The following is a 15,731-nucleotide window of genomic DNA, read 5'->3' as shown; positions in this document are numbered from 1 at the left end:
CTTTTATTTCAGTTTCCATTTTCGATTTTATTTTCAACTTCAAGCTGTATGCAAAGCCTATGCTAATCAGTGGGAGGGGCATATTCAAGTGATGTCGAGTGCTTTCACACACAGAGCCCGAGGGCAGAAGCACGGTTTTGATGGATGGGACAGCGTTAGTTACTAGTGTAAATACAGTATAACAGAAGTAAAATGGCAAAAACTGTTAGTCAGCTTTTACGTGAAGCAGCTGCTGCATTGGTACAGCAAGAGGAACAGGGGACACAGGAGAACCAAACGTCAAACTTCCGTCCCGCAGCAGGAGTTGCGGGCTTCCTTGATGGGCAGAGAAACTCCAGCATAAGTGCTATAGGCCTTGAGATGAAGTCGTATAGTATACTGTATTAGATCTTGTGACGTTAACAACTTGTTAGTACTAAAATCTTTGAAAGACAGCTAAATCAGCTCGGTAAAGTTGGTTTTAGGTTTGATATTCGCCAGACATTCATGCACGCAGTGTTAAGGATCATCTGCAAATAATTTACTCTCCAGCTGGAAGTGAAAGCCCACAGTGATCAAATGCTGAGTTCCACACAATCAATTTGTGTTGGGACAACATGAAGGAATTAAGTAAACTTTGTAGTTTGTACAAATTTAAGTTAATTGAACATAAAAAAAATACATTTGTCGCTAAGAAAACCTCAAGAATTCTGATGTTTCAGCTCATTTTAAAGAAGCAGTTTAAACAAACAGCAAATGTCATTTTTGAGGGTTTTCCTATAAAACTAATTCTTTTAGCTAAGTTAAAACTAAGTTCTAATAGCAAACGCCCTGAAACACTGCTGACCAAACTCAAACTGTGGTTCAATGTCTATTATTGGTAAATGTATTAAGTAGAGTTAGTCAACAGTCTGCATGGAGAGTCTTTCAGTCTTGCTTGTATGAAGTCTTATTGAAATTCTTGACTTTCATCCACAAATAAAATCTGCCATACAATGGCAAATGTGACCACACATTTATAGCATCGCTCTACAATATGTCAGCTTGTGGAAACGAAGGCAAAATCAGTTTAACATGAGCGCTGCCCTAAAAACATCCCCGCAGACATTGTACCATTTATTTAACCTGGAAAAGGAACCATTAGGCCCTGCCACAAAATTTCCCCCAACTGAGTGTGGCTGCCAGCTCTCTCTTCGGCTCTTAGGGAAGTTAAGTCAGATGCTGGTTCATGCCAGGATTCAGTTCTGTGCTTTAGGAAATCAGGTCATGCTTTTATTTCCACGAATCAACCAAAGATTTTTGTAATGTTGAGTTACAGTTCAGGACAGATTAATAACCAAAAGAAGAGTTAGAGAAAGAGAAAAGGCCAAAGTATACCTTGTGCAAACCAGACGCAATACACATTTTGTCATTGGACCTGCAGCACAGACTGTAAAAAAGATGGACAATGTGTTTTGTATTCCTTTCTGATTCTAATCATATCGGGGTGTTATCAAAATCCCATCCATCCAACCACATACAGCATTTTGATACCTGAGACTTACAATACTCCTTATTTGCGTCATTGTTCACTTGTACAGTATTTGATAAAAATGAGTGTTTCATTTCTGAATATTTTAAAACAGATTTGAATAAAATTTTGGGCAAGTTAATATCTTTTCAGTTCCTTTTTTTAAACTCAAGCCGCCTTTCCACTGCACACGACACTGGGAAACAACTGTTGGATTACACCCCTTGTGGCAGTCGCACAGAAATTTCAGTTTTGTCATGCATTATGGGAGAGAAGCGGGATTCTTGCGGAGCCCGAGATAAAAGAGTGCAAAAGCAAGAGCCATTATTATAAATAAACGAATGAATACTAGAAACTCATAGACCGCTAAACATTTTAAAGGGAATGTGGAGACAACATTTATAAAATAATATTTTTATTACACATTTATGAATAGAAATCTTATTTTTTTAAATATAAACCTTTTCTGAATAAGAAAATAACAAAAAGTCAGCTGGTCGCATATGGTCTAGTTGCAGGAGTTTAAATATTTCAACATATCCATGTATCTCAATATATGTCAAGAATAAATAAATAAAAAAGAAGAAATAATAAAAAAAAATCATTAATTATTAATAAAAATTATTATTATTAATAATAATACACATAAATAATAATAAGAGATTAATAAATAAATAAAAATAAAAAATAAAAAATAATAGATTAATAAGAAAAAACTATTAAATAATATTAATAATAATAAATAATAATAAATTAATTAAAAATAATAAATAATAATAACAACAATAACAAAATAATTATGATAATGATAATAATGAATATAAAAATAATAATAATAATAATAATAATAAACTATAATACAATAATAATAATAATAATAATAATAATAATAATAATATTTAAATAAATAAATAATAATAATAATTAAAAATAATTAATTAATTTAAATAAATAAATAAATAAATAAATCGCAGTTAGATATTTTCTCCAAATCACAGCCCTTGTCCTGCTAACATCTAATACAGTACATTTCAAGAAGCATGTTTAAAGTTCATCACTTAGTGTAGGGTCATCTGAGAATGTGTAGAAACAAAAGATGAGGCCAACAAGCTGAAATAAACAATATACTGCGTGCAAATGATGAAACTTCTAGAGAGAGACATAAGTAGTACTTACGAATCCTCAGCTCCATGAGCCGGCGACTGCCCTGTAAAACACAGATAGAAGGAATTACGAACAAGCGTCTTAACATGAGCTTCCCTTTGGGAGCAGCTGTTTTCTCAAAGCCTAATTTGCTGTTTGAGTTCAGGGGGAAGCACCAATGTTATTACGCCAACAGGATTTTTCAGAGACGCAGGAGGTGCAGCGCGGGCCTGCTCCTAAAACTGTCAGAAGCATAATGTGAAATATTGGACGCGCTGAGAATTTACCGTACGCACATAAAAGCCTATTTTTTTCTCCCCTCTCCAGAAGGAAACAGTGGGAAGTTGTTTCTTAAGTAGAGTCCTAATGCAAGAACACTGAGATTTATACCGCTGCTTTCCCTATAAATATACAAGAATGCCAGGGCGAGTATTGGGCGCATGTGCTCGTAAAACAGAACTGCTTTAGTTTTGCTCTGTAAATCAATGGACTACTCGAAAGAAGTGAAAATGGGAGAGTAGGAAAAGCAAACACTTGAGTTTTGATAGAGAGGAGAACGCACTGATTGTTTTCCCCCCCGAGGGGAGTTTATACTGGGATACCACACAGGTGTATGTAATTGAGCCAGGATCATGTAACATCGTTATTTCCAATCATTTACTAAAATAGCAATGCACTGAAAGAATAAACTTGGCGAACAAATCTCCAGCATCACAGCAATGAATGGGAATTTGTGCTCCTTTACGATTTCTTGGAGAAAAAAATAAACAAAACAACAAGCATAAAATCCCTTCATGAGAGACCTACAAAGATTAAAAATTAATCTTGAAGATATTTATTTTATATCATAATTATCCATCAATTCTTCCACCTATTGAAGAAAAACTTTATTAGAGCCCTATGATTTCTGAAAAACAGAAGGAAACCTGGAATTGAATCATAGGAATAATATTATTAATAATAATTTTTTATTAATTCATTCATTTTAGGTTGCCTCACAGCAAGAAGATCGCTGGTTCGAGTCCTGGCTGGGCTAGTTGGCATTTCGCTGTGGAGTCTGCACGATCTCCCCGTGTTGGGGTGGGTTTCCCCCACAATCCAAAGACATGCATTATAGTTGAAATGAATAAACTAAATTGTCCATAGAATATGAACATATGGCTGGAAGTGCATCCACTGTGTAAAACATATGCTGGAATAGTTGGCAGTTCATTCCGCTGTGGCGACCTCTGAAATAGGGACTAAGTCGAAGGAAAATAAATGAATGTTTTTTTAGTTTTCACAAAGTAAAACAGAATTAGAAATTTCTAAAGGTTTTACAATATTATAAACTGATTGTTGTTAAATTATTGGTTCATAATACAAATGACCTTTTTGAAATGATTGCTAGATTATTTCAAAAATTAAAATGAAAAGAATCTTTTAAAAAAATTTACATTAAAAAAGCTGATAGTTGAAAAACATTGTCCAATAAAAGATCTATAGATCTATTATATTATATTATATAACTGTATATTATATCCTATTATTTTATAGTATATATTATATTATATTGCATTATATTATATAATATAATATATAATATAATATAATAATATATAATATAATATAATATAATATATGTTTTTTTATTGTATTTTGTTTATTGTTCTACTGTGCTTTGTTGTTTTTACTTTCTTTTAAGTGCTTTGAGTCTTAGAAAAGTGCGTTAGAAATAAAATGTATTATTATAGAACTGTATATTATATTATATTATATTATATTATATTATATAACTGTATATTATATTAAATTATATTATATAACTGTATATTATATTAAATTATATAATATAACTGTATATTATATTATATTATATAACTGTATATTATATTATATTATATTATATTATATTATATTATATTATATTATATTATATAACTGTATATTATATTATATTATATTATATTATATTATATAACTGTATATTATATTATATTATTACTTTTTTGTAATTTATTTTATTTCTCCACTGTAAAAAATATGTTACACTTAAGTTGTATGTGAAATAAACAAAAAAAAAAAAAATACCCTCGGATAAAATGTTGGTTTTCATTACAGAGCTGTTACAGGGTTTGTTTCAAATAAAGTTAAGTATATGGGTACATGAGTGGATAGTGCAGCACATAGTGCCCGTCTTTTGCGTGTAAATATGCCCCATGTATTTAATTTTATAACTGTTAATAACGCAAACAGGAACCTACTTCGAGTGCATGAGAGTGTTTTGCATATAGTAGAAGTTCATCAAATATTAGTAACCTAGCCTATAATAAATAATAATTATTGATAAAGCGAGTTTTATTCTGCAATCAGACGGTGTTCCATCGATGTGTGTGTGCTGTGCCATGGTTTTCATTTCTTGTAGTATGTGCATGTTTAAAATTTAAGTTATTAAAATAGCAGAAGATTCTCCTCATGTGTGTGTGTGGCAACAAGATTTTATTATCGGTTAGGATTTTAAAACTCCTGCAATCTGAGCCCGGCATTAAATAAGCAAGTTAGGGTTATTAGGCAAGTCGTATAACAATGGTTTGTTCTGTAGACAATCGAAAAAATTAATATAGCATATGGGGGCTAATAATATTAAATGTTTTTTTTATTATTAAAAACTTTATTTCTAGCTGAAATAAAACAAATAAGACTTTCTCCAGAAGAAAAAATATTATAGGAAATACTGTGAAAAATTCCTTGCATCTTTTGTGATGAAATTCACAGGAGGGCTAATCATTTCTTCAACTGTGTATTTAAGTTAGGAGCAGTTTGGATTAAAAAAAAAAACCTGGCTAATGATTTACCTGTATTGCCTAGTCGCACATACAGCACTCCAGTTGCTGAAATGACCTTGATGGAGTTGGTGGCCACACACTGGTAGTATCCGGTATCGGTGGTGTCCAGGTCCTGAATGCGGAGTTTGGATCCGGCCTCAGTCTTGCGGATGGAGACTCGGCCCTGTTCTTGCACCACAGGAGCGTCGTTCTTCAGCCAACGGATACTGGGCCTTGGGTGTCCTGCTACTTTGCAGTGTAACGTGGCTGTCTGACCCTGCACTATAGTTATATTGTTTGGCTGCTCCAGAAACTCCAGGTAATAACCTGAGGGGGGAAAAGGGCAAAGAGGGTTGTTAGAGGGTCAAAGGTGGAGACCCCAAACATCAATGCGGGATTGAGAGGAAATCGCAACCCCCACTAAATAGAGGGAGAGATCTAAGACAAATACTGCCTTCAGACAGACAAACCATTTAAGAGCTTCAAGAAATTACAAAAAAAAAAAAACACAGGGTTTAAAAAAACCAACTCACTCTAAGCTAAAAGTAGCTAAATACATCACATATTTACACATAAAACTCAACATTTATTAATGAAATAAAACTAGGGTTGGCTTTTTTTTTTTCTTTTTACGTTTTTGTGAAACCAAATCAACACTTTAAAGCTAGACCAACAATTTTTTTAAAAAGGCCAACAATTTCTTTTTATGCTTATTAATACATTTTTTTTAACCAAATGATATACAGTATTAAACTTAAAGCACGGTTTACGCGAAGGAAAAAAATATTTACTCGATATTTACTCATCATTTTCCTTATTCTGTTGAACACAAAATATTTTGAAGGAAGCTGAACACCTTTAACCATTGACAGGAAAAGCAAATACTAAGGAAGTCAATGGTTACAGGTTTTCAGCTTCCTTTAGATCATCGTATTTTGTGTTCAGCAAATCAAATAAGATTTATAACCACTTGAAACACAAGAAATAAACTCATAAAGGTTTGAAACAAGTAAAGAGTGAGTAAATGAGTGCTTGACATTTTATTTAAAGTTACAAAAAAAAATTTTCCCAAAGATCCTGTATTATTATTATTATTGAATGATGACTCTCTCAACTTTCTTTAAATGCAAAGCACTGTAAATTTTGGTCAGCTTCTTCAACTGCTACAAATAAACTGTTGGTACAGAGGTGGAAACCTCCTCAAGATCTCTCAGTTAAGCACTGGTTACATTCACTATTGGAAATGCTGTATTTGGAAATACTGTCACCCGCCCGGATCAACCATGCTAAACTGGACATTCTTATGGTATGGAAAATATGCATATATGTATATATGCAACGTCAAAGATATCTTGAACACTTAACTCTCATTTGATACTACACATGTCAAATTTAAATGCAATTTATCTAATAGCTTGGTCTAAACTACAGCTATTCTGTGTTTCCTAATGTGCTTATAATCTGATGGGGCGATGGGGGATATATATGGGGTAGTGGTGGTGGGTGAGGAAATTCCCCCGATGTGTAAAACACTTTGAGTGCCCAGAAAAGCCATATATAAATGTAAGGAATTATTATTTTTATTATTAATATCTGTTAACAGGATTTTTTTTTATTTGATTGTAAAAATGTATATATTTTATATACATAGCAAAAGTGCTAGAAATGTAATATAAACTAAGAGTGTGTGACATAACATACAATAGTTTAGTGTGTGTGTGATTAGAATGGAGAAAGAAATGACCTGAAAACCAAATATCACTGCAATTATTTATTGCCCATACTTCCAGTGAAACCAGTGAAAATATATTATACAGTGAAGAAAAATATGTACAATAAATAAATGATAAATTACCTGAAAACATACACAAAGCAGCACATTCTCCTGAACCTATTGAACTAATACAAAGATGAATCTTGGTGTTGTATATGTATATTGTGCGACTTACTCACTCCAACACCCTCTCCGAGGTATCACTCTCAAACATGTCTGTTAACTGCACAAGTTCGCAAGCAAACACATTGCTCTTTCAGATCTCAAAACTTTAGACAAGAGCATTAAACACAAGCAAAACACATTCTCTCAGACTAGCCCTCGCAAGAGAGACTGTCCTCATAGAGACCCACAGAAAGAGTAAGAGCGAGAAGGAGCGAGAGATGGAAAGAGATAGATAGATAGATAGATAGAGAGAGAGAGAGAGAGAGAGAGAGAGAGAGAGAGAGAGAGAGAGAGAGAGAGAGAGAGAGAGAGAGAGAGAGAGAGAGAGAGATCGCCATTGTAGTTTGGGCTCGGCTTTTAAACACTACGCCAACCAGCGATTGGTGGCGCAAACCCAGCGTCAGCGGCCAACGTCATCAGCACGAAATGCGGATCCTCATCCACATACAAAGAAAAGCCCACACATATACCCAAAATACGTTCTGCAAGCGAACGTAACAGCACTTTTAATGTTTAATGCTATTTACTTACTTTTTTATTCTTATTATTAATTTCACAACACAGACAGCCTAAACACATATTTTGAACTTGGTTGACAGATCCTGAATCTGTGTAAGTAAAAAACTATATTTCCACACTCAAATACACAACAAACCGTGTCTTTTTCTTATTTAAATACTTCTTCTACTGGTATTCTTGTTCTATAACACTGGCTCATGTTTTATTAACAAACTCAAAATTCTGTTTGCATGAGCCTCGTATAAAGCGGCTCCAAAATTTGTGGATCCAGACAGGAATGTTCATTTCGTTGCATCACTACACATTTATATCGGTTCTGTTTTAAGCATTTGTCTCACTGTTTTAAATGGAGGCGATAAACACAAGCTGACTGGTCAAGGCCGTGACTGCCACAGCACTGACCCCGGCGTCTGATGGCAGAATGTTAAATGAACTACTCGACTCTGCCAAAGCACATCTGGATTAAGTAACTCCAGCTTCAGCTCAAAACAAACATCTTCCGTTGAGTGGTCCCATCCTGACAACGGCGGATGAAAGAAACGTCTCAGGAGGGGATTTGTTTGTTTTGGCGAGTCTATGATTTGTAGACCTCAGCAATATAGCAAACAAACCCTGGAAAAAAAAGGGACTCATGCTGGGCAGAGCAGAGCTTTCCAAACATTGGGGGCACAAGGCCTCCTAGAAAACCAGCAAAAGCTCTGTGTTCAATGCAATGTATACATAGAGGCTGTTTACAAAATAAATTATATCTTCCAAGTAGGACTTTCACAATTTAAAATTTTCCCCAGATGCTTATAGCGACTAAAGAAATTCACAACATTTTCTTGATATCTTAAAAATAAAATTGTTTCCAATTTTATTTTTAAGATATCAAGAAAAGGTAGTGAATTTCTTTACAGATGCTTTTGACAATTTTCAAATCACTCTCGTGACCCCTTGAAATTATTCTGCGACCCCCAGATTGAGAACCCCTGCACTAGATAATAAGCCCTTCGAGGATAAAATGAGCGTAATTTGTAGCTACAGCTGATCAAATCATTTAAAAACAGGTAAACGACTTTCTAAGTCGATCTCTCTGTTTTGTATGTTGTAGTGCTGTATTTATACCATAGTAATGTTGTGATCTCCCGATTGCAACAGAGAAATACTGGGAAATCTCTGTAGACTGATGGCATTTCATGCGGTTCAGCCTTATAATCTTAAAATGTCATCAAAATCATTTGTTTTATCATCACTTTAGACATTACACTATAGAATTATTCAAACAGCTCTAAAGTGATGTGTGTAAACTAGCAATGTTTTCTGCTATTCTGACGTCAGTTGCAGATGTAAATGAATGGCGGAAGTAAATATATCCATTTAACAATGCCATTTTCTCTTTTAAAAAATCTTATAAATACATCTTAAGAACAAAAAGAAATTCTGATGTTAATTCTATAATGACATATTTCAATTCTGAATACTAAAGATGGCAAAAGAAAAATATTTAACTAATGCTTTTGAAAGTTATTATACCATCAAAGCATTTCACAAGTGAAAGGACCGTCTATGTAACATGACTCTTACACGGGGATTCAGTCAGCAATGTATGTGCGTACTCTACTGTTGTTCTTCATTACAAAAAAAGCACAAACGGTGTCTGGCCCCAGTTTGTTGGCCCGCAGCCCTTCAACTCTTTTCAAACACATGAGAGGTGACGCGATGGTGTGGAGGTGAGAAATGCAACAGGACTGCACCATGGGAAAACAGAGGGAAAATGACAGCAACAGAGCAAAGAGAGAATATGACGGGCCTGGGTAAACTCAGCCTCAAACCTGTGAGCTCATAGTACGTAGGAGAGCCAGACGGAGCTCAAATAAACAACCGTTAACATGAGAGCCAGACCTCAGCCTTATCAAGCAGACATGAAATCTGTTGCGCTCTCGAAGCTGATCTGTGATCATATCTCCACAACCCACAGCCATCATAAGGGTGGTATGTAGCCTTAAATGGGTTGACACGCGGTTGCCAAGTTGTCCAACCTACGCAGGAATGATTACAACAGCAAGCGCACACTACAAAGCAGAAAGTCCAGCATGTTTATACTGTATCTCACAGGTTATTGTTTTCCCTTGCACTTTATATAACTAATCACAGAAGATGTGTGTGCTAAAGGGGTCACAACACTAGAAATCTAATTATCCTCACTTGTTAAGAGGTCAAGGTCATCTTCATCATTATAAACGAAGCATTTTTACCAAGTTCCTTATTTGTTTGGGTTTTAAAGGTTTTAAGATCTCACATCTGCACATAGATTTGTATTTGCTTGAAGAGAAAGCATCCGGTGGGTCCAAAATCTCCTATTTCACTGCATTATAGTATGTGAGCGTAGTCATTTACAGGGGTGCACATAACTGCAATGCAGCGATAGGGAAAGTTACTTTTCTAAGTAAAGGCTGTTTTATAATTCTGCATCGAGTGATCGGCGTGATCCACAGCTCATGCCTTGCGCGTAGTCATGCATTTATACTTCTGCATGCTGTTTGTGTTGCTCTCCAATAACACTTCCGAAACGGCAGCTGGAAGTAGGTTGTGTTAATGTTCCTCTGTATCGTGTTTGTTTGCAGTTGTTTTGTTTTGCCTGACGCTACCTTAATGTAGAAGTAGCTGAAGCTCGCTTATTCAGAGGCGGGAACCAGCGGACATGCAACAACTTTAATTATAAGGTAAACAAAACAAAAGGGACTACACAATCGGTTCAATTACCTTTTTTTTGTCAGCTATATTGATGCAAGTTAAGATGAATAGAAAAGTTAATTTGATACAGCTAAAAAAAAATAAGCAAGCAAGATTTTTTTACAGCTTAGAGCACTGTATACATATATATTTTTATATATATATACATCCTCTGAGTATGTATGGGGGCACTAAGGCACCCGCCCTGCGGCCTCGTGCCAACGCACGCCTCCCACCAGTGCCGATATACAGCCATAACGCACTGCTACAAGTGTGATATTGCGTTTATACAAAAGTTTTTGTATAATTGTGTATATAAAAACAAAATCAAACACGGAAAGTCTCAAAACCCCTTTTGTATGAGGAACTACTTTCTTCCGCGCTGGATTCAAATCATAAGCTGATAGTTAAACAGCTGAGCAAGCATCTTTTAAACTTTAGATCTGTAGTGTCTGCTTTTTGCTGGCTGTTTGTGGGCGGAGTAATACACAAAGGGTAAAGAGGCTGTACGGGTGCTGATATTACTTAAATATATCATGGCTATCAGCCAATCAGATTCGAGAACCAGAGAACCAATCAGATTGTTTTCACTTAATTTTTTATTACTGCATTAAGCACATATTCTGAAAAAATTACAATGACCTTAGATGCATATAAACTTGTTGTAGGGGATTTCTAACATAATATTAGCACAGTTTAACATGCAATGTGACGCCTAGGGATGGGTACCGAATCTCAGTACTTTATCGATATCAGTGCTACATTATAAAATAAACGAAGTATCGATAAGCTCTGATGGTAACGGTTCTGTTAGCAGTACTGGAGAATTATTGATGAATAAACATTACTTGCAGTAGCATAATTTAACTCACCAACATTTTCTAATTTGCGATATTTGATATTCGTCTGCACAGTTGGCAATGTCACATGAGAAACACTCATGTTTCCGGCGAGCGTGTCAAATATACAGTAAAAGCCTTCACAGTTCTCGGCTGTGCATGCACACTCAGTGGATGTTTGCGATAAACACACACACATATAACTCATGCCACAAACTCGCATGCACACAGTTTGCGTAGTGAACCAAACTGGTTGCGTTTCCCGAGTGGACTGCGACATTGTCAGCTGCAATAAACGCAACAAGTTGTTTTCTTGTATAAGCGGAAACGCAAGCAATCTGGCTAAGTGAAAGTATGTTTCAAAAGTACATTAACTGCGATGAAAAGTAAGTGTTTGAAAGCCTAGCTACTAACGGTAACGTTACATCATCCACATCCTTATGCCAGCAGTCAATCACCTAAATTAGGCTAATATTAAGTTAAAGAAACACACATTCGGTTGCAATGAAAAGAGTATTTTTTCTGCAGTTGCCTAAATAAATCTTAAACATTAAAAATTATTTTACATCAGCTGTATTTACAAATATGCCTATGAACAGCCTCATAATAAACTGCTTATTAAGAAATTATAAAAAACAGCATTTTTTTTTAACATCGCAAGATACTCCAAAACTCATTTATGTAAATGTGTTAGTGAAAATACATAAACATTATCTGATTATTTAACTGCATTTTGCAACTTCAAGAGGGTATTTTCAACTGCAGGGAGCACAAACAAAAAAACAAGAAATATCCCGACTTCTGTCAGAAAAAGCAGACATGTTGATTTTTTTCTCCAGAAGAATTGTTAAAAACTGAGAGTCAGTTTCCTTCAAACCACTGTAAATTCTTTTACAAGAAAAAAAAAATGTTTTTTTGTTTTACAATTATTGGTTTCATTTTATTTTAGATTAAAAACAATAATAAAATTAATTCGGTTCCATTTGTTTTTAGTTTTTTAAATTAAAAAGATTAACAATATTAAAAAAACATTAACTCATTAAAACATTAACAATACCCATCCCTAGTGATGCCTCATTGAAAACAAAACAATTTGGTTACAAACTACAAGAAACTGCAGTACAATAATCTAAATAAACATATGACCAGCACAAAGAGAAACAAACACCATCAAACAAGGCAGCAGTGCTGACAAAATGTGCATCACATCAGAGAAGAACCGTAAAGAAACGGCCCATTTATTTTTCACACCCAAACAGTGAATAACTGTGAAAACCCTAGAAGCCATCGATCGAGACGCACACCTTTGCAATGATGAAGACAAGTCGTTGCAGGTACTCCGCTATCTGTGATCGGTGTGGAAAGATGAACAAGTGTTTTGTAATCTCGCTCAGATGACGATCTGAAGACACTATACTGTACATCAGTGTGTTCCTCATCAGTGAAGCACAGCACAGACACTGAGACACTACTGTTGACAGACTGAACTTGCACGTCAGAACACGCAGAATGTGAAATTAATATTACACAAGTCCACTATTATTCATGCAAGGATGCCAATGCAACTGAATCACAAAGAGCAGACCAGACGAAAGCCGTGCTCCTGAGATGATGAAGTGTACTAGCAAACAAGGTTCACTTTCTTTTGCTGAAACACCAAAGTATAGTTAAATTACCTTTTCCTTGCATGACAAAAGGGCTTACCAAGATTATTAAACTACTACTAATTTAGACAAACTTTAAAAATGAATTCAGTGACTATTTTTGTCCAAAAAACTAGTAGTAGTAGTAGTAAACTTTTTTTGTTCTTTATTATCCTTGAGCATCACCGTATTGCTGCAGACATACCATAAAAACAATACAAAATACAGCAGTTACACAATTTATAATGCTAATTAAGATAGACTCTTGTTAAATAAACCCACTGAAACAGGTACAAAGGATTTCTTACAACGTTTCAACCTACACTTTGGGACTCTATATCTTCTACCAGAGGGAAGCAGTTCATAATGTGGAAACAAAAAATGAGTTGGATCTTTCACAATCCTTTCTACCTGATTGAGGACACAATTCTCATATAAAACTTGAGGATTAAAATACTCATCATGCCCAACAATTTTCCATCCGGTCTTGAAGAGATGCATCAACTTAGATTTACACTGAACGGACAGGTTGCCAAACCACACTGTGATACCATATCTAACAATGCTTTCAAGAACTGCTTTCATTAAACAGCATCATGAGCTTCTTGTTAACTCCAAAAAGATGCAACCTCCGTAAAAAATACAATCTCTAGTGTAAACGAGAACAAACCCACTCAATGTCTTTTCCATGTGAAAGAACTGTCAATGTAAATGGCCAAGTACTTATAGGATGGTCGTGTACAACCACTTGACGATGGTCACCTATACACTTTGGGTCAAATACCATCTCTTCTGTTTTCTTATTTATTTTTAGCTTATTTATATTACACCACTCAACAAACTGGCTAATTTCTGACTGGTAGATAACACTAATACCATCAGTCTCAAAGTAAACAAGTATGGCTGTGTCACTGGAATATTTAAAATAAATTAAATATTTGGAAAATATTTAATATTAAAATAATTCTATGAATGCTTACTTGAACATTTAATTGTGAAAAGTGTAAAAAGAGTAGGTGAACTGACAGCCTCGTGGAACCCCAGTACTACTGTTCTTTTCATCGGAATAGATATTTTTAACTAGGGGTGTTCAGTTCTGGGGTTTTTTAGAGTCGACTCCGATTCTCGACTCCTAATTTTGCAGTCAGTGGAATCGACTCAGAAATCGACTTCATTTACATTCACCTAAAATAACGCAAGTATTAAACATGCTGTATCATATCGTACATGCCATTCTCCTTGGGTCAGACAATTTTGGCAGTTTAAATCATCTGCAGTCAAAATAAAATAGTTATACTTTTTACAGCATATTTTAATTGTCTAGTTAAGATCAGTTAAAAATTACATTGCAATCTTGAAGACGGAATTAAAACATCAATTTATTATCGAAATATTTAACGAAAAGATGTGTAGCAGTTAACAAATAAAATAAACACCCCAAAATATCATAAAATAGCCTAAATATCTTCCTAATATGAATGTTTGATACTTGAATACAGAGTACCGAGTGACCGAAATAATCTGGAGTGGTGGACGGTCTGCTGTTGTTAGTTTCTGTATTGTTTTTAAAGGCAACAATTAACAAAATAGCTATATTTTCAATTTGATTTAATGACAAATTAAATATTAAACCCCCTGCACGGAATTTATAACAAACCTAAAATAAAAAATAAAAGCAGCCTGATGTGATTTTTTTAAAGTGTAATTTTAAATAGCCTATTACTTGACTTTTAAATATCACAGTTTGTTTTGTGCAATTTGTTCGTTGTAGTTAAATAAGGATGTGTTAATGGGACTAATATGTTGGAAAAAAAGGAGTGCTTATCTAAGACTTCAATCCCCTCCAAATATACACACATATGCTTGATTTCATTTATAACACAGCAAACTTGACATTGCAGGCAGATCAACTTAAAACCAAATTGCAAAAAGATGTTTTATAGGAATTTGAAAGTGAAAGCAAACTTCATCCTTTATAATAGAGTGCTCGTGGTCGCGAAAAGCAAAAGCGTAAAATGTGTGAGCTCGAAATCAAAGCGGGCACCTTCGATGTTCATCGTGCTCGAGAATGAGCATTATAATTGTAGCATGTAACTGCTTCATTCAGAAGGGTTTGATAAAACATTTAAATTCCTGTCCTGGAGTAGATTCCGGTATAGATCCATTGACAGTTAAGGGAATCGACTCTATTGAAGTCGACTCCCCAACCTTAGAAATAAATCAGCATTTTGCAGAGTGTACTAATGACAATACAAGTCAAGAATACATTTTTACAAGCCACTATGCAAAATAAAACATAAATACATAGAATAAAAAAATAAACATCAAATTATTTCAAATAAAATTCTAAAAGAAACAATAATGAATAAATGAATAAAATATTAATGAAAAAAATAAATAAAATAAAAAACTATAAAATAAAAAGCAATAATGAATAAAAAATATTTATTTAAAATAAAAAGAAATAAGTAATAACACAATACAAAAAAATTTAATACATTATAAATTAAATTAAATATGAAACAATATAGAAATGTAAAAATAAAAAAAGATTAAATAAAAAAGGATAAATAATGAAACCATAATGAACGAAATATGAATAAATAAATGAATATATAAATAAATAAAAATAACAATATA

General features: G+C 34.1%; 1 protein-coding gene across 1 annotated transcript in view; it reads right to left on the bottom strand.

Moving 5' to 3' along the window:
- The window catches only part of ror2 (receptor tyrosine kinase-like orphan receptor 2), a 139,704-nt gene that overhangs the window by 19,138 nt on the left and 104,835 nt on the right, over nucleotides 1–15,731 (bottom strand). The window contains exons 3-4 of the mRNA XM_021472213.3: nucleotides 5,467–5,763; nucleotides 2,666–2,696 (exon numbers count right to left, since the gene is read on the bottom strand). Of these exons, the coding sequence (XP_021327888.1) occupies nucleotides 2,666–2,696; nucleotides 5,467–5,763 (328 nt within the window). The remainder of the gene's footprint in view (nucleotides 1–2,665; nucleotides 2,697–5,466; nucleotides 5,764–15,731) is intronic.

Source organism: Danio rerio, chromosome 10 (assembly GCF_049306965.1).
Source record: "Danio rerio strain Tuebingen ecotype United States chromosome 10, GRCz12tu, whole genome shotgun sequence".
Lineage (NCBI taxonomy): Eukaryota > Metazoa > Chordata > Actinopteri > Cypriniformes > Danionidae > Danio > Danio rerio.
This window is presented reverse-complemented; position numbering and strand designations above follow the sequence as displayed.